At 45.9% G+C, this 17,806-nt stretch overlaps 2 protein-coding genes across 8 annotated transcripts in view; one reads left to right on the top strand and one right to left on the bottom strand.

Moving 5' to 3' along the window:
- Positions 1–12,623, top strand: part of nckap5l (NCK-associated protein 5-like) — a 32,102-nt gene extending 19,479 nt beyond the window's left edge. For 6 of the 7 annotated variants that reach the window (XM_035158826.2, XM_035158829.2, XM_035158832.2 and 3 more), the window contains 11 exons: positions 3,193–3,333; positions 3,616–3,684; positions 3,770–3,808; positions 3,894–4,013; positions 4,827–4,919; positions 5,105–8,001; positions 9,610–9,727; positions 9,845–9,911; positions 10,298–10,576; positions 10,706–10,857; positions 11,388–12,623. In XM_035158826.2, coding sequence (XP_035014717.1) covers positions 3,193–3,333; positions 3,616–3,684; positions 3,770–3,808; positions 3,894–4,013; positions 4,827–4,919; positions 5,105–8,001; positions 9,610–9,727; positions 9,845–9,911; positions 10,298–10,576; positions 10,706–10,857; positions 11,388–11,648 — 4,236 coding nt within the window. In that variant the 3' untranslated portion in view covers positions 11,649–12,623. Of the gene's footprint in view, positions 1–1,730; positions 1,826–3,192; positions 3,334–3,615; positions 3,685–3,769; positions 3,809–3,893; positions 4,014–4,826; positions 4,920–5,104; positions 8,002–9,609; positions 9,728–9,844; positions 9,912–10,297; positions 10,577–10,705; positions 10,858–11,387 lie in introns of those variants that run through there. The other variant, XM_035158830.2, reaches the window with a different exon arrangement.
- Positions 12,624–13,196: 573 nt separating this feature from the next.
- Positions 13,197–17,359, bottom strand: tegt (testis enhanced gene transcript (BAX inhibitor 1)). The gene is made up of 10 exons (XM_035158833.2): positions 17,203–17,359; positions 16,089–16,161; positions 15,867–15,975; positions 15,438–15,558; positions 15,199–15,247; positions 14,989–15,086; positions 14,832–14,911; positions 14,645–14,745; positions 14,470–14,545; positions 13,197–14,133 (listed from the first exon to the last, which is right to left on the bottom strand). Exons 2-10 carry the CDS (start codon positions 16,142–16,144, stop codon positions 14,110–14,112), a joined length of 714 nt encoding a protein of 237 aa, XP_035014724.1. The 5' UTR covers positions 16,145–16,161; positions 17,203–17,359; the 3' UTR covers positions 13,197–14,109.
- Between the last annotated feature and the right edge of the window lie 447 nt (positions 17,360–17,806).

Genomic DNA, 17,806 nt, shown 5'->3' with positions numbered 1-17,806 from the left:
GTGGCTTTCACAGGCTGCACCTTCACCGGGGCTGTTTCCAGCTGCAGCTGTTCCTGCAACAGAAAAAAAAAACAAAAGAATCTGCACACGTCTGCTCTTAAAGGCAAACGGACACGACTGGAAACTCGTTGTGAAACACAGGGAAGCAGCTCCACAGCCACATCGTTCCCTCGGGAGTCGGTTGAGACCAAAAGCGGAGCTAAAACGAGGCGAACGCTGGACTGGACAGATGTTCAGACTCCAGATGAGTGATGGCGTTGCTCCGTCACAGCTGGATGAGTGAGGGAGCAGCAGTCCTTCACTGCTTCAGCTCCAAACGTGATAATAGTTAGTGTTTGAATGTGTGTGAATCATTTCCTGAAGGAGCTGCAGCAGCCGGACGGTTTTAAAGTGCTGCGTTTGTCGGGGACTATTTTCAGCCGTGGATTCATACATATTTGATGCTCATGTGAGAATTTCCAGCAGCACGATGGTGTTTGTGGGACTGAGTCAAGATGAAGTACTGTGTGTGTGTGTGTGTGTGTGTGTGTGTGTGTGTGTGTGTGTGTGTGTGTGTGTGGTTGTGTGAGTGATTGTGTGTGTCACTGTGTGTGTCACTGTGTCACTGTGCTCATTGATGTGTTTGGTTCTCGGACCACAGTGCAGCATTGTGGTTCAGAACAACGACAGATCAGAGTCTGGTCACACACACACACACGACTGTTGTTTGTTAGTTTTTAGTTTTGGTCTTTTTGTGTCATTTGTTTTTAATCCCAAAAAAGAATTGATTATCACCAGACTCATCACGAGGAAACAAGTCGAACCTCTTGTGTGTTTCAGTCTTTAATTGATGGATTTACGTTAAATCCATCAATTTAACATTTATAAGAATTACACAAACATTTATTAAATGATAAATGAAGGTTTTATCTGTGCAGAGTAAAGTCCAGCCCACAGGAGGAGATCAAGATGTTTGCATATTCATTCATTAAGATTTAAAATGTTATAATATTATACATGTCCTTATGCACAGTGTGTAAAAGTGAGGTGTCGCCCTTTAGGTTTATTTAAAACAAGACCTTTGACTGATTGAAAAACAAAATTAGGATTTAAATCAGTAAAACATTCCACTAATAAGATGAATAAATCCGGGCTTGTAAATATTTTCATGCTTTTTCTTATTTTATGTTTTATTTATGAATTTTTCAGTTTTATAATCAAGCAGCTCGGCTGAAAAACAAAAATCAGAAGAATCAACACCAACCGCTTAATAGACACATGCTACACAGATACTGTGTGTGTGTGTGTGTGTGTGTGTGTGTGTGTGTGTGTGTGTGTGTGTGTGTGTGTGTGTGTGTGTGTGTGTGTGTGTGTGTGTGTGTGTGTGTGTGTGTGTCACCTGTCAGCTTTAACGCTGCAGGAAACTGTGCTAGTCCCTGATTGGCCTGCAGCCACAGAATCAGGCTCCTCTCATCCTCTCTAATGATCCTTAAGACTTGACCGTGATCTGGGTCCACGTCGACGACACATACTTCACTGTTCGGCTCTGACCATCAACACACACACACACAGACACACACAGACACACACAGACACACATCTGGAGCCGTGCCCAGCAGACCGGTCCTCGCCCTGCAGGGCACCACGCTGCCAGGCTCCGGCCGCCTGCGAGCTCAGCGTGGAGCTGCAGTCTGATCTGTGGATTTGTTGAATCCTCGGATCTGAAGCAGAGAATTATGGACACAGGCTCTTGTGTGTGTGTGTGTGTGTGTTCTCTGCAGCAGCTCGGAAACCGAATCCTGTGGCTGATTCTGTGACTGATTTGTAAACGGAGGGAGAGGTGAAGGTAATAACGTTAATGTCAGTGCTGGGGGGGCAGCGTCTGTTGTGGAGCAGACGTCAGTTCAGTCCGAGCTCTGCTGTGTGTGTTGGTTTGATGTGAGAGGTTCACTGCAGACGGCAGAGAGCTGGAATCATCAATCGATTATCAATTGATTTTGAAGAAGAAGAAGAAGAAGAATAAGAAGTCACTGTTCTCATCTTCCAGAAATATAAAATTAAACTATTAAAGATGTCACCTGTGGGAAACTAATCTCCACTGGTGCCACCCTGGGAAAACTGAAGTCTAGTGTATGGTTCACGTTGTTTTACTTGTTGGACCTTTTCAGTGTGAAATATTGTCAATATGTTTTAGCCGCTACTAGAAATCCCTTCTCCCTCCCACTGGTATGACAGCGTAACGAGCAGCAGCGATTTCCTGGAAAATAAAATGTCAGTTTCGTGTGAAAGTGCTCGGTTTAGAATCGATACTTAGATTTGTGTTGACTGAACCGGTTGTTTTGTCGCAGGTCCGAGAAGAAGCCAGTAAATCTTCCACTTTCTTTCACGTTGTGCGTTTATTTGTGCGTTTACACAGATTTCTCCGAGAATAATTTATGGATCTCGGTGAAAACGATCATATTTAGAGGACTGATATTTATGAGTCTGGGAAATGTTTGTGCAGCTTGATTGATTTTAAAGGGACATAGAAGCTCCACTTAGTTATGTCAGTAAGCTAAGATGGTGAATATGGGGATTATTGAGGCCAGAAATTCCAACTTTATTGTGGCCTTTTTCTTTTACGTCTGCTGCTAAATTTTAGACTCCTCATCCTCCCTTATACATCCACTCAGTTTTATTATCATTATTTAACCAGGTTTGTCCCGTTGAAATTTAAAATCTCTTCAAGGTTCTAGGGTGAATTTAAACGGCTCTTTGTCAAACCTTTAACTTGTGTGAGTTTGACTTTTTGTCAACTTGTCTGAATCACTTCTGCATTTTACTTATTCTGTTTCACTGACTCTTCATCGTCTGCGTCTCCAACCTCGTTTCTTTTTTGTGATTTCAACCTTTTCTCATTGTTTAATATTAATGTTTTTTTAAAATATTTTTTTTGAATTATTGATGTCAAGTTCTATTGAAGTGAACTTTACATACTCGGGAGGATAATGTCACAGAAGTGAATCTGCTTGATGCAAATCTGATGCAAACACTGTCTGGTTTGAATGAAAAGTGTCTCTTGCAGATAACAGAGACATTAGTCGTGTCTCTGCTCAGACGAATGAACACACACACAGGGACTGTGGAGAAATAGAGGAAGCTCTGGTGATGGTTTGTTTCCTGCCTCAGATGCCAGCTTTGCTTTGTGAGACACTTTCTCCTCCTGTGCTGCAGATGCGAACAATGTCTGACGAGACCGAACAGAGAATGTGTGACGAGGACTTCGGCTCGGACGAGGAGGGCGAGGAGGCGGACGTGGAGTCGTACCTGGAGGACAACAGCAGCGAGCTGATGGACCGACTCCGAGAACTGGAGGTGAGAAAACCCCCAACACATTTTAAAGAGAAGCAAACTGAAGACGAGACATTTAGTCTTTCAGTAAAATATGAAAACCCTGCACTCGTTATTAATACGACTTTACTTATGATCTTCTGTTACTTCTCTTTCGAATGCAGCTCGTTCGTGACCAATCCCTGTTTTAGAAACGTCTTTTTTGACAGATTAATCTTTATTTTTCTTCAGTTCATGTCTGATGCACAACATGAACTAATCTGTTTATCTGCTGTGTTTGTTTTTTCATATCTTCTTTCATCACAGGCCGAGAATTCTGCTCTGATTCTGGCGAATGAGAGTCAGAGAGAAGCGTACGAGAGATGTCTGGACGAGGTGAGCGTCGTGCTGCTCAATATGAAGTGAATGAAATAATAACTCCAGTCTGCTCAGTGTGTGAAATGCTCTCTGGTGTTTTCAGGTGGCCAACCACGTGGTCCAGGCTCTGCTCAATCAGAAGGTAACGTTGTGTGTGGATTTCTTTGCTGTGGAATCACAGACTGAGGTGCGTCAGTTGTCTCACTGCCCCGTCTGTCCCCGAACAGGATCTGAGAGAGGAGTGCATCAAGCTGAAGATGTTGGTGTTTGACCTGGAGAGACAGAACCGAGCTCTGTGTGAGCTTTTCCAGCAGAAGCTGCCCAACCACCCCGCCGCTCACTACCAGGTAACCCAGCTTCCTCTGTGACGGTTCAGGACCGAGTCCGTCTGAGGAGCATTAACCCAAAGAACGTTATTATTACAAACAGGAAAGGAAAGAGATTCTAGTTCTCAACAAGGGAACAAACCATCAGAACCAAATCAGATCAAATGGATCAAATCAGAAGAAGAAGTTTGCAGACACATAGTTTTCATGTTGGGTAACGACTCTTAGCTCAGTGACTGCAGATCTATTCTACTCAGTCATTTTCAAACTATATGTCGATTATTTAAAAGTTTAAAAGTGCTGTAAATATGTAATAAAAAGTATTTGCCCTTGAAGTGCAGAGTATAGTAAAAGTAAAAGTATTAGTGACACAAACTGGAAATTCAAGATTTAAAAATTCACTGTATCGTCTTTCAGACCAGACACAAGTGCACAGTAGAAAGTTTGTGAATGAAATTACACATAAATGGATAAATAAGAAAACGTAAACGTAGCAAATAATTATTGGATAGTGGATAAAATTACATGTACTGATATTAGATAAACGTACAGTTAGGCTGAATTCAGTGTGTGTGTGTGTGTGTGTGTGTGTGTGTGTGTGTGTGTGTGTGTGTGTGTGTGTGTGTGTGTGTGTGTGTGTGTGTGTGTGTGTGTGTCAGCGCACAGCTCAGATTTTGAATATCCTCCTCTTCTCCTCGGCCTCGCTCTCTCTGACTCTGTAATGGATCTCAGTCTTTATCAACACACAATGTATCTCCTGGACTGTCTGTGTATAAAATGTCCTCCCAGTGTAAACAGTGTCGTGGTAATGACCTCGTGAATCTCGTGTTTCAGGTGCACGCAGGACCCCCCCCAGAATACAATGCACCGCCGCACAATGACTCTGCCAAACAGGTGGAGCCTGCACAGACCGAAGCACAAGCCAAGGTGATTATCACACAGTGAATCCAGAGTCTCCATCTGTGTGAGACGTCACAACAAACTCTGACATTTTAACTGTTCCTTAAAACAAGACCTCTGCTGCTAATCTCCCCCCCGCACTCACTTCCTGTACGCATGCACTCAAAGGTCTGTGAGTTGTGTGTTGATAAAGATCGTTTTTCTCTCCGCAGGGAAACGGCTACCGCACACAACATGCCTCCCCGGGCCCTCGTGGCCCCGCCGCCTCCATGGAGGCCCTGTCTCCCTTCTTCAAGAAGAAAGCACACATCCTGGAGGTCCTGCGCAAGATGGAGGAGACCGACCCTCTGAAGTTCCACCCGTCCACTGCCAGCTTGTCTTTCTGCGACTACAGCCAGGTGCTCATGTCCACGGAGGCGGTTCTGGCCACCGCAGACCCTCTTCCCTTACAGTGCAAATCCCTCCACACACACTGCCGCTGCTCCTGCTCCGACGCCGACGCACACCCGCATGTTAACGGTGACGGGGCGGTGAAGTGTGAGGGAGGGAACACCTGCTGTTTACACTGCAAGAGGAGCACGGACACTCCTCCGAAGCCATGCAACCACGTCTGTACTCCTCCAAAAGCCAGCTCCGCCCCCCAGAGCCATGTTGTTCCTGCAGCTGCTGCGAGCGAATGTTACAGTAAGTCTGTTCCCCCGTCCAAACAATGTACCAAGAATGAAGCCCACCAGCAGCCAGCGGGCGCCGCCGCCCACTCGTCGGCCCCAGAGGCAGCCGATCCGAGTGTGGAGGTGCTGGGAGCGGAGCAGGAGGATCATTCAGCAGAGAGTTGTCTCCCCGCCCCTGAGGAGCTCACCGGTTTCTGCCCCACGACCCACCTGCCAACTTCTGTGAAGGAAATCTCCCACTGTGACATGGAAATCAGCGATGGCGTTCCCAATGGTTTGGCGCTGTCCTTCATCAACAACAACACGAGTGAGCCCTCGGCCGTCGCAGAGACAGACGGCATGGATCCGGAGGCCTCCTCTGTGAGAGCCGGGGCCTCCGTCAGCCCCAGCCCCTCCTGCCTCAGTGAGGTCAAAGCCGCCGCCATCAACTCCCCGTCCAAACTGCTCAAGTTTTTAAAGATTCCCTCGATTGGGGAGAAGTCTCAGCCTTCACCCGCCGCCGTCCGTCTGAGCCCCCAGCTCACCCGCAACTCCAGGATCCCCTGTCGCACCAACAACTACGAGGTGTACCACTCCCCTGTTCCCACTCGCCGAGCCACCACCACAGAGAGGTGCCGGCAGCCCCCGCCGCCTCCGTCCCGGTCTGAGTCCTACCCCGCCACACACTCAGCACCAACCTCCCCTCCGCAGCCTGAAGACGTCTGCTCCTCGCCCGCTAAGGAGATAAGCTACAGCAGCTTCTCTGCACCTAAAGCCAGCGCTAACTCGAAGATGAGCGTGCCTTCCTCCACCTCCTCTTCCTCACCCAAAGTCTCCCAGAGGGTCCCTCATTATGAAAATGTCTGTGACATGTCCACCAACTCCAGGGAGGAGGAACCAACCCAGGGCCTGGAGAAAAGAACCACTCTTCCATCTCAAGCGAAGGCGAACGGCAGCGAGAGGAAGCTCGTGAAATCGCTGCCAGAGAGCGCAATGAATCCCCCCCCTCAGCGAAAGCAGTCTTCCTCCTCCACGTCGGAGTCCACGTCGGACGATGAAGAGGATTCAGACAGCCCGGTGTGGGTGAACCATCACAGCCTGCCCAACACCTCCGCCCTCGGCAAACCTCAGGGCAGAGCCAACTACTCACGAGCCAGAGAGAAACTGCAGCCTGACATAAGGGAGGTCCCTGTGCCGAGCTCAGAGGTCGCTAAGCCGCCGCCGCCTCCACCTCCAGCCAGGAGGAGCGACTCCTCTTCCATCCCCAAGAGGCCTGCGCCCGGGGCGGTGAGATCCCAGGCTGACTCCAGTCACCATGCTTTCAAAGACCGGCTGGCTGCCCTGGGGAAGCTGAGGAGCTCTGAGGATTTACAGGTCGGCCTCCATCCGGTCGACCCAGCGAGCGACGCTTCCTTCGGCGAAGAGCGGAGTAAGACGGTGGAGAGGCCGTTGGAGCAACTCAAAGAGGAGCAGAGACACTCGAAGTACACCGAGTCTCCGGATATTAAACCTAAAGCTGTAGGCGTTGGTTTGAAGTATCCGGGGTCGTCTCAGCTCTATGATCAGGCAATGAAATCTCAGTCTTCTGCTCCAGCTGTGGTCAAACAAGAACTGTGTGTGATGAAGGCCGAAGGCCCCAAGAGCAGAATCGGTCTCCCCTCCCCCAACGCTGATGCTCCGCAGGTTCTACGCAACAACATCAAGTGTCCTGGCTCCTTGAATCTGGCGTATAACGTCAAACCTGGTCCTCACAGTAACAGCAGCCCCAACAAAATCCCCCCGAAGTCGCCGTCCAAACCTTGTCCAGCCCCGTCCGTCCACAGAGGGGCGAAGCCCCCAGAGGCCCCACGTTACTCATCCAAATCAGAAGAGAGGACCAAGATCAGCGGGAAAGGGAAAAAGAATCCGATGTTTGGGGACAGCCTCCCGCCGCCTCCTCCGAGACCTCCCACCTCTGAGGGGGAGAAGCCGGTGCCGCCGGTGCCCTGCCCGCAGTCCGCCATTGAGCAGAAGGTGATGAAGGGCATCGAGGAGAACCTGCTGAAGCTTCAGGAGCAGGACAGAGGAGGGCAGACCGTCGAGGTCAAGCAGAAAGCCTCCAACGGCATCGCCAGCTGGTTCGGCCTGAAGAAGAGCAAACTGCCCGCGCTGAGCCGCAAGGCCGACGGCACCAAAGCGAAGGACGAGAAGAGGGAGTGGAAGATAACCATCCCCTCGGTGAGCAGGGACTCGGTGAAAATTGCCAGCAGGTGTAAAGAAGGCGTGGAGGGTCTGAACATCTCGACCCTGATGGAGAAGGCGGAGGGGCTGCGTCGGGCCCTGGAGGAGGAGAGGGCGTACGTGGAGAGGTCGGGCCGGGGTCACTCCTGCGAGGTGGTGATGGACCCGACTCAGGGACAGCTGGCGGTCATGTACCGGGGAGCGCGCTCCGACAACTTCATGCAGCAGCTGCTGAACAGGTGAGAGCACGACGAGGACCAGTGGATTCTAAAATTAACGAAACAACAACGAGCAGATTTAAAGGAGAAGTTTGACATTTTGGAAAATAAACGTGATTGCACTTTGTGTTTTATAGTCATGGTCGTATTCTCGTCTATTTGTGGGTTTTTAGTTTATTCTGTTGTGTTTTAAATCTTATTGAGTCTATTTGAGTTGTTGTTTATAACTGAAACACTAAAAGAACATTTCAGTCTCTGTATCATTAGTTTATTTTGTTCTGAGTTTCCTGATTGTGTCTGTGCAAAGCATTCTGGGATCCTGGTATCACAGCAACAGCTGTTCACACAAAGTTGTGTCGTCTACAAAATTAAAACGTACATTCTGACCCCGTTTGTGCCTCTTTAACTTTGCTCCAGTGTCACTTTTATCTTCCATAATCTCAAACTAGTTCTTAGAGGACAAATCTAACACAAACAATTTATTTATTTGTCAGGAAGAAGCATCAGTATTTACTTTACTGGACAGATGATTACATCATATAAAAGGATGTGGGATGAGTCGGAGTAAAGAGCGGATCCAGGAATTAAGTTTCTCTTTATTTAACGTTGTGAGTTCGGGCGTTTTTCATAATTCATGCAGAGATGTGCATGAAATAAAATCATCTGTAAAGTGAACAGGTGACGTTTGTGCAGATCTGGATAATGATTTGAATTCTGTGAATGAAAAAAAATGTATGTTTAGGGAGTTGATCTTTATTCAGTCTCAAATGTTCCTTTCAACTACATCAGAGGACAGACAGTGGACGATGAGGTTTAAAAAAGACAAGACACCGTGACGACAGAAACAAAGTAAGAATAATCAAGACGGCACAAAACCACACCGAGTAAAATAAAGATCATCCCAGAGAAAATACTACTTCTATACTCTGGAAGTGGAGGTTATATTCCTCTGTGTGTTTCTTTGTTAATGAGCAGGATTATGCAAAAGCTACTCAGCCGATTTCCATGAAATTCTGCGGGGGTGGGACATGACCCACTTCAAGGTAGATCCGGATCAGGGGGTGGATTCAGGGAATTGTTTGTTTCCCTTTCTTTAACAATCTGGGATTTCCTTTGATTTCTCAGAGAATAATTCATGGATCTTGATTAAAAAAGTTTAGCGGACTGATATTTATGTGAAATTTGGTGCAAATAGAAATCTGGTGAATTTAAATGTGGTTTCATTCAGAGACTGTTCGGCCCAATGGAGGTTTGAGCTCTGTTGACAAATGATTAAGATCCTGGATCCGCCCCCTGATTCTTTCTCTGCCCACATCCTTCCCCCAAGTTTCAGGGAAACTGAGTCGTTCTTGCATCATCCTGCTAAATATCAAACCTCAGTGAAAACACAATAAAACAGCAACAACTCTGCTCGGCAGCAAAAAGACACAAATATAATACAACAATCCTGATGTTGCTGTTGATGACATGTTAGAAGACGCAGCTTTACATCTGTACGACCAGCTTGAAAGACACAAGACAAGTTCTCAGGGAGTTAACCTCTGATAACTAACAGTTATGATCCGAGTTGCTCTGTGGGTTTTGTGGATTGTGAGATTCGAACTGAACGTTTGTGTTCGATGCCGACAGAGTGGACGGGAAGGAGGTGATCAGCGTGCCACAGCGCCGGCTCTCGTTCGACTGCAAGACCTCGAAGCCGGTGTTCGCTCAGCAGAGCGACGTCATCAGTCGAGACGACATGGAGAAGGTACGTCTCGTTGTTTCTCTGTAGACTCACAAACTAAAACCTCCTTCATTTGATGCACCGAGCTCTCAGTCGTTAAATCGTTAGATTCAGTTCACTCACTGCTCCGTCTTCATGCAGGGATCAGAAAGAATCGGCAAAATCACATCAGATGACAACCTTGCAGATCACTCTCAACACTTCGCAGGTAAGAGTCACTCACACTAAGTTTCCCACAGTTTTAAAGATTCACAAGGATTTTTTACACTGCAGTTTTAGTACTTTTACTCAAATACAGGAGCAGAGTACTTCTTCCAAACTGCAAATGTGATGGGACAGAAGTTTTTTTACTGAAACACATCATTTCCATTCTGAGGGGAAATTAATTGGCTTTAATTAGCATATCAGAGGGTAAACAAACGAGGGCAGGCCCCCGAGGAGAATCGATTCTGATGCTGCAGACAAAGATAAAATAAACTCTGGGGGATTGATTAATTCACACAGTTGCTTTGTGCCTTTTTAAAGATGTGAGTGTTTCATTGATTAATTCCTTTATGTGATTCCACATTAATCTCTCTCCTCTGTCCTCTGCAGGTTCTGGTGCTTCCACGTACACGCTGGACAGCGGCATCGGCACGTTCCCTCTGCCCGACTGCAGCAGCGGTGCAGCAGGACGCAGCCTGTCCAAGACGAGGGCCGGGGCGGAGCACCACTCCTCGGGCTCCCCGGGGAGGGCCGGGCGACGGGCTCGCACCCTGGACCGGGAGCTGCCGTCGCAGGACGAGTGCTACACGCCGCACAAACAGCTGATTCCCACCATCCAGTACGGCTCCGTGCTGGAGGGAAGAAGCTCGGCCGGCGTCCTCCGTGAAGGTGCCGACAAACTGTCCCACACACACACACACACCGAACCGACCGACACGTTCGTCCATAAAGAAATAACAAGTAAATGTAAATGACCAACATGAGAAATACTCAGTTGTATTTATCTTTCATCTACAGACAAAGAAACTCACGCAGCGAACATGTTTTCTCCTCGCTCCAAAACCTGGACTTTCCCGAACCTCAAGACTCCGGCAGGACCTGCGGACGTGTACCTGGCAGTGGAGGAGGAGGAGGAGGAGGCAGTGACGTTCGCATCACAGTTCAGAGCGGTACGTCTGGTTAGATGAGTTGTGGAGCCTAAATTCTCAAGATTAAAAGGTTGGAAAACCAGCCAATGTTTTCATATTAGCTATTTACTGTCAATTACTCATATTTAATTTGTTTCTCAGAAATATCCTCATGATTTGCAGCTTAATACCAGGAAAGTTAACTTAAAATATGGGACTGATTTTGTGATTTCTATCTAAATTCATTATGGTTTTATGGATTATTTGTCGATGCTTAATAAAAACCTTGAGAAGAGATGAAGTGAGTCACAGAAAGTAAAATAAGATGAGATGAACCTTCATCTTCTGCAGAGGAAAGCCACTTTGCAGTGAAGTCGAGATACATTTTTAAATCTCTGGCTTCTTACATAATGTAAAAACACAGAACCATATTCTCCCTTTACAAATTATTAATCAGCTGAATATTAAAGATTCACACTCGGGCGAGTTCTGTAACCCACTTGTTTTTTTTAGCACTTGGAAGATGTTGCATAAGATGAGACGTGTGACCTAAACTGTGGCTTCCTCTCCAGAGCGTGAAGGCCGGCGGTCCGTCCCCCAGCCGGGCGGTGGACCCCTGCAGCCTCCCCGTCCCTGCCCAGTCGGGGATGAGCCGCAGGGGAAAGACTCGCACCCCCAGCGTCCCCGAGATGAGCCGGGACGGCGGGCTGGAGCTGCTCAGGGAGAGGCCGGAGGAAGCCCTCTCCCCGAGCCGCCCTCAGGTCCTGGAGACGCCCGAGTCTCTGAGCGATTCTCTGTACGACAGTCTGTCGTCCTGCGGCAGCCAAGGATGAACCCCGGAGACGACCGGGGAGACAGATCCTCTGAAGACGACAAGACCCAGCGCCGCTCTGAACACGTCTCCTGGTCACTGGCTGTGCTGTGATGCTGCTGACCCGCCGCCGCCTTCGAGGAAAAGAACCGCGCCCTGTTGATGTCCGCAAAGAATAATCAGGTGACGTCTCATCCGACGCTGCAACTGGAAAGATGGATCGATAGACTTCTCCTCAGGATTTCCAAAAACGTGAAGCCAAAAGTCGCCCAAGTATAATCGATTGTTCACCTTTTCACAGTCAGACCTGATTGTGGACGCTTCTCTTTAACTCATGTACAGGACTACAAGACGCATGGCCACGCTCATGATTAGCACAACACGCCGTCGCTCCCGGTAACCGTTTGGAAACCTTTCAGACTTTGGTTCGAGGAAGCGGTGAAGCACCGATCGGCTCAACAGCCGACGAACTGTGTCAACACGTCCGCTCTGTTCTCGACGTTGTTTCATCGCATCAACTGAGAAAAAATACTAAAAACACGGAGCTCTGAAAAAAAAAAAAAATGAATGTTCATGTCTGTGATTCTTAAATCGCTCAACTCATGCATCACGATTTTAAATGTACAAACGATTTTATTGATCATGTTGATATTGTTTTTTGTGGCCGAGGACGGTCGTCAGAATATGTCTGTTTGAAATCATGCTACATTTAAAAGGTAATATATACCAGCAATAATTACATAGAAAAGAGAAATGGCTACACTATTCGATGAATATGTATTTCTATTATTTATTTATTTTAAATGTTCATCATCTGCAGTCGTCTTTTATTTTGTAATCTCTCTCTCTCTCTGTGAAACTTGCCGTCTCCTCGCTTCGTAGATTTACGTTCATATCCTGTATCTCAACATCTCTGTTGCTGTTCGTTCCGTAGCCACTAGAGGTCGTCTGTACCTACTGCCGTTTTTCAACTTTCTAATTAAAATGTTTTGATTTACGTCTTTGTCGTTTTTTTTACCTCTGATGAGGTCGTGTTTTCACCCGCGGGGATCGAACCACCGACTTGTCGGTTAGGGGACGACCCTCTACTCTCTCTAGATACTTGTATTGTACTGAAGGATTTTTATTTTGTGGTACTTGATACTTTTACTCCACTCCATTTGACAGTTTAATATTTTGCATTAACATTTGATAGTGATGAGAACAGTCACAATAATATAACAATATAAGTTTGAGACTCTTTCACTTTTAAAGCTTTGAGTACTTTTAGCTCCTAATGAATTAAAATTACTAAGTTAATTAAGGCTGCAACTCATGATTATTTCCATTATCATTTCTTCCAATTACTTCAGTCTATGTTTTTCTCTTTGTTCTGTTAGAAACTTAAAAATATTAAACTCACAATGACATGATAAAGAAAAGCCGTTAATCTGAATATTTTAAATTATAGATGAGTTTTCTTGCAGTACTTTAAAGTATTTTTAAAGATATTACTTCTACTTGAGTAAATGATTTGACATCTTCCTTCACCGGGTCATAAATAAGCAGAGACGCCTTCACTTCCTTTACGTACGTTCAACACATTTAATAGAGCAAATGTATCAAAGTATTAGTTTCAATTTTACATCAATAAAATAAATTCTTCACAGTATACACTTCCCCCCCAAAAAAACCTTACCAATGCCAAATTGTAAGATTAGTGTCATTTGGCAAACTAACTTCTGGACAACAGATATTTGGAGAACTTTACAAGGGGAGCGGTTCAGAACAAATCGCCTGTCTCAGCATAAAATTTAAATTTTGAACAGATGGCATCGACTCTTCCTCCTCCAGCAGCCGGGGGATCGAGACCAGGCAGCAGGCGAGAGTGTAAATCACGAGTCTGAGAGTCTGTCGTGTTCGTGTCGACGTTTTCAGGCTTCGCTCTTTCTCAAAAATGTTTCTCACAAAACTTCATTAATGAGGGGGGGTGAAAAGAAAAAAAAACAATAGAGCAGGAACTCTGTGGATCTGTTGTCAGAATCATGGGACACTTTATCTCGTGACACGCCACTAAAGAAAAGTACTGAGGAAAACTATAAATAAGCAAATCAACGAGAAAACAAAATACATGAGGTGAAATTAAAAGAACAATCACTTTCAGAAGCTCACGAGCCACTAACAGGAGCCTATCGTTAACTTATGGCACTAAATAACAGTAATATAAAAATCCTCAGTGAGCGCTGCCTTCATAGAGCAACAACTCCCTCTACAGGCCAAGCAAGATCACTGCAGCTTCAGTCTACGCTCCGTTTACAGCCGAGATGGGATTAGCGTTAGTGCGCCATGAACTTACATTCAACCCTCGTAAGTTTTAAAAATAAATCGAACAAATTTCAATAATATAAGACCACAGAGGAGTTAATTCAAGAAATGAAGAAAGAAAGTGAAAAGCACCAAGTGCGCCGCAATGTGTGCCTTTTGAAGATTTTCTCACGCGTCGTTTACTTCTTCTCCTTCTTCTTGTCCTGGAAATAAAAAAATCAGAATGAAAACATTAGACAGCGTCACAGCAGGTGAAAGGTTTGGTTCTCACATTACTCGGATTCATCAAGTCGACATTGGTTCTATTAAACCTGTAAATATCCACCTCTGCTGCTCCGTGAGTATTGTTTATATAAAACTACGGCTGTGACGGTTTGGATCTTTTCTCACCGCGGTGATAGAGCCACATACCACCCCCCCACACACCCCGTAAACAAATTAATGATATTCAGATCCCACGGTAGGAATCACATGACCACGGTATTGCAGTGGTCAAAAGACAGAAATGGGGTAAGAGCAGATTTATGTATTTTATATACCTTCTCGTTCAAAGCGAGGATGACCATCAGTTTCCTGAAGATGGTGATGAAATCCAGGAACAGATCCACACAGTGCCTTGAAAAAAATGATATATTCAGAATCACTCTTAAATCTGTTTTCCCCGACAATTGGAATCTGAACCAGACGTGTTGATGATAAAGTATAAATCCTCACCAGACGTAGTCCTTGTCTCCGTTCTCTGCCTTCTCGATGATGAGCTGAGTGTCGAACAGGACGAAGCCGCACATGATGATCAGCCCCAGGTACATGTGAGCCTGTCCCAAAGCAAAACACACATGAGTGACACGTCCACTGTGACACACGACCCATCAAAGCTTCAGCGTGGGTGAGATTGAACAACCTTGAACAGCATCACAGATCCGAAGAACATGTTCATCATGGACATCAGGAACAGGAGGGAGAGACCAGACATCAGGGTTCCTGAGAGGAAAACACAGGTTCATACAAAAACATAAAGAAGAGAAGAAATCCAACACGAGGGCCCGGGCCTGACTTACCTCCGAGGAACAGGTAGCTCCTGCGCTTGGCGTACAGGGCGCTGAGGGTGAAGCAGACGAAGATCACAGAGGTCCCGAGGAAAGCCGTCACGATGATGCTGAGGAGAAACAAAACCAGAAAAACTGTAAGTTCTCAGTAAATACACAAATTTCATTGAGACGTGTACACAACCTGAAAACATCACACGTGCACTGAGTAACTTCACAAACCTCGGATTGATGGCGATGACAAAGTCCATTGTGGGGCCGAGACCAACACCTGGAGACAAAGGAACACAAACACTGCTGTAATAATGACAATAAAGAATCTTGGGGTTAAGCACAGTTATTATTATAGGGTTTTTACCTTAAAAAAATTATTTAAATGATTGATCAATTATCAGAATCCTACATCCTGTCAATCAATCAAGTGATAGTTGCTACAGCTCCACCCACAGCGACAGGTTTACCTGTGAGGAAGGCGAATCCGGCGAGGATGGCCAGTCTCTTCTTCTCCGTCTCAGAGTTGTGTGGCGTCATGGCCAACCAGAACATCATCCCCAGGGAGCCGAGCACCGACAGCAGGCCGCCCTGAAGACAAGCACACGCACCGTGAACAGAGGAGCAGCAACACGGAGGCGAAACAACGATTTTACACTTGTTTCAAAGATCCTGTTCTTCTTTAATGAAAGAATGCAAAGCATCAGGATCTCAGTCAGATATGAAAACAGAAGGAGGAAGGACTGGGTCTAGTGTGAAACTGCCCTGATCCTCAAGCAGTGGAGCAGATGATGTCATATCAGGCAGGGTGAGGTATTCTTCTATGTACTTCCCCCAGTGGCACAACTAGCACTGACGATAAGGATCAACCTGTGCAGGTAGCTGCTGTGTCTCGTTACCTGAAAGAGGCGCGTGACGACGTGGACGTAGGAGCCAGCGCCGGCCACGAACATACAAACTGCCAGGCTGGAGTACACATTCTTCAGGTGCACCTGAGTGGAGTGAGATCTGCAGGAAGAGATTAACACGAACTGAGCACGAGACACTGGAAACTCCAGTCAGAGTAAAACAAGTCCACACCTGAAGTACCCCACAGAGCAGTGGGCTGCGAGCTTACGTACATCTGGGAGAACTTGAAGAGGGAATCAAAGTTGATGTTGCGGTCAAACACGTTCATGATGGCACCAGGAAGATCTGCAGAGATTATGATTCAGTTAATGTTGATATAATATATAAAAAACACACAGCGTCAGTTTCTAAAATGTGATTAGTACAGCAGCAACGATTAGTAGATTAAAAAACATGTCAAACATTTAGAGATATTCTTCTTTTCTGGGTCATATGATAATTTAAACATATTTTAGACATATTAGATGAAACTGAACATACAGATAAAATATAAATATAAGTCATGTGTATTGTGATGTCCTGTAACATTGTAATAATCTAATTGCTAATATTGATCAACTAGTGAGGACAATAGATTCAAGATTCACTTTATAGTCATTAACAGGACAAATACAATGAAAGACGTCCAGGTAACTAATAAACGTATTAATGTTGTGGTTTCTGAAGTAGTAATAACTCTTATTAAAAGCACAGAATATTGATATTATACATGTTGATGTGAACGCACATTGTTCTGATCTGTTATTCTCTCTGTACTTGTTCTGGGGTCACATCTCTAATGGAGGAGTTTAACCACTTCTACTTATTTTGACTTGTCACTTCCTGTTCGGTCGCTTCCACTTCCTGACATTTCTGCGTCTCCTCCGAACTCTGCTCGCGCTAATGATTCACGTCGCGGATCAAAGTGCGCACTTTATCAAACATTAGCCGAGTTGCGCAACAGGTTATCTCGGTTAACTATCGGCCGTGGGGGGGGAGGGGTCGTTAACTAGCACTAAAAGGCGATTAGCGAGCTAACTAGCTGCTGCTAACCCGCCGCGGGTTGGTGGTGACGTCGGGCCCGTGAGCCGCTGAAGTTAATCCACGTCAGTTTGAGTCGGTGATAAACACGTGGTTTACAAACAGCTCACGAGAGGAGATCAAGTTTAAAAAGTGGGTTTGACGCATCGGAATCTCGCGCTAGCAGCTGCGGTGGCTAACCAGCTAGCGTCAGACAAGCTAGCTGGCTAACGTCTGTCAACGGTATTCGACGGGTGTGTGTCGGTGCGGCGGACGGACGCCGGCTCCTCGGGCCCGGTGCGACGGGGCCTCTCGCGGGGCCGTTACCTGAAGCCTCGGATCCGGTCGGTTCTGCCGCGTTTCTCCGTCTGTTGCGCTGTTTTTTGGTGAAGAATGAAGATCTACGTGTTCGTCTGATCCGCAGCGGCCTTCTGATGTCACCATGGAAACGCCCCGGAAGTGACGACGCCCGACAACAACAACAACAAGATGGAAATAAGATGTCCCGAAAAGGGTTCTTTTTTATTTTCGGTGCACGTGCTGTAAATGGAAAGATTTGATAATATGTCGCTTGACTATAATAAACACAATTAATGAATCATGTCCAAGACTCACTTAACTGTGCAATACACTTCTCACACTGTATATATTAGTTTTTATTCCACTCATATGTTTCTATTTCCTCACATTTAAGTATTTGCATGTTACTTATTACTAACTTACATTCATTCATTCTACTCAGCAAGATACTTTCATTTAGTTTATAACTTATATTTAGGTGTATATTTTATATTTTAATACTTTATTTTATTTTATTATTTATATTCTATTTTAAATTTTTTGCTTGTGTGGTCTTTCAAATATTTTGGGCCTGGCTAGAAGGGAGCCTGTCACACAAGAGTTTCACTGCGAGCGACAGCTGTAGGTCATT

This window comes from Hippoglossus stenolepis, chromosome 6 (assembly GCF_022539355.2).
Source record: "Hippoglossus stenolepis isolate QCI-W04-F060 chromosome 6, HSTE1.2, whole genome shotgun sequence".
NCBI lineage: Eukaryota > Metazoa > Chordata > Actinopteri > Pleuronectiformes > Pleuronectidae > Hippoglossus > Hippoglossus stenolepis.
This window is presented reverse-complemented; position numbering and strand designations above follow the sequence as displayed.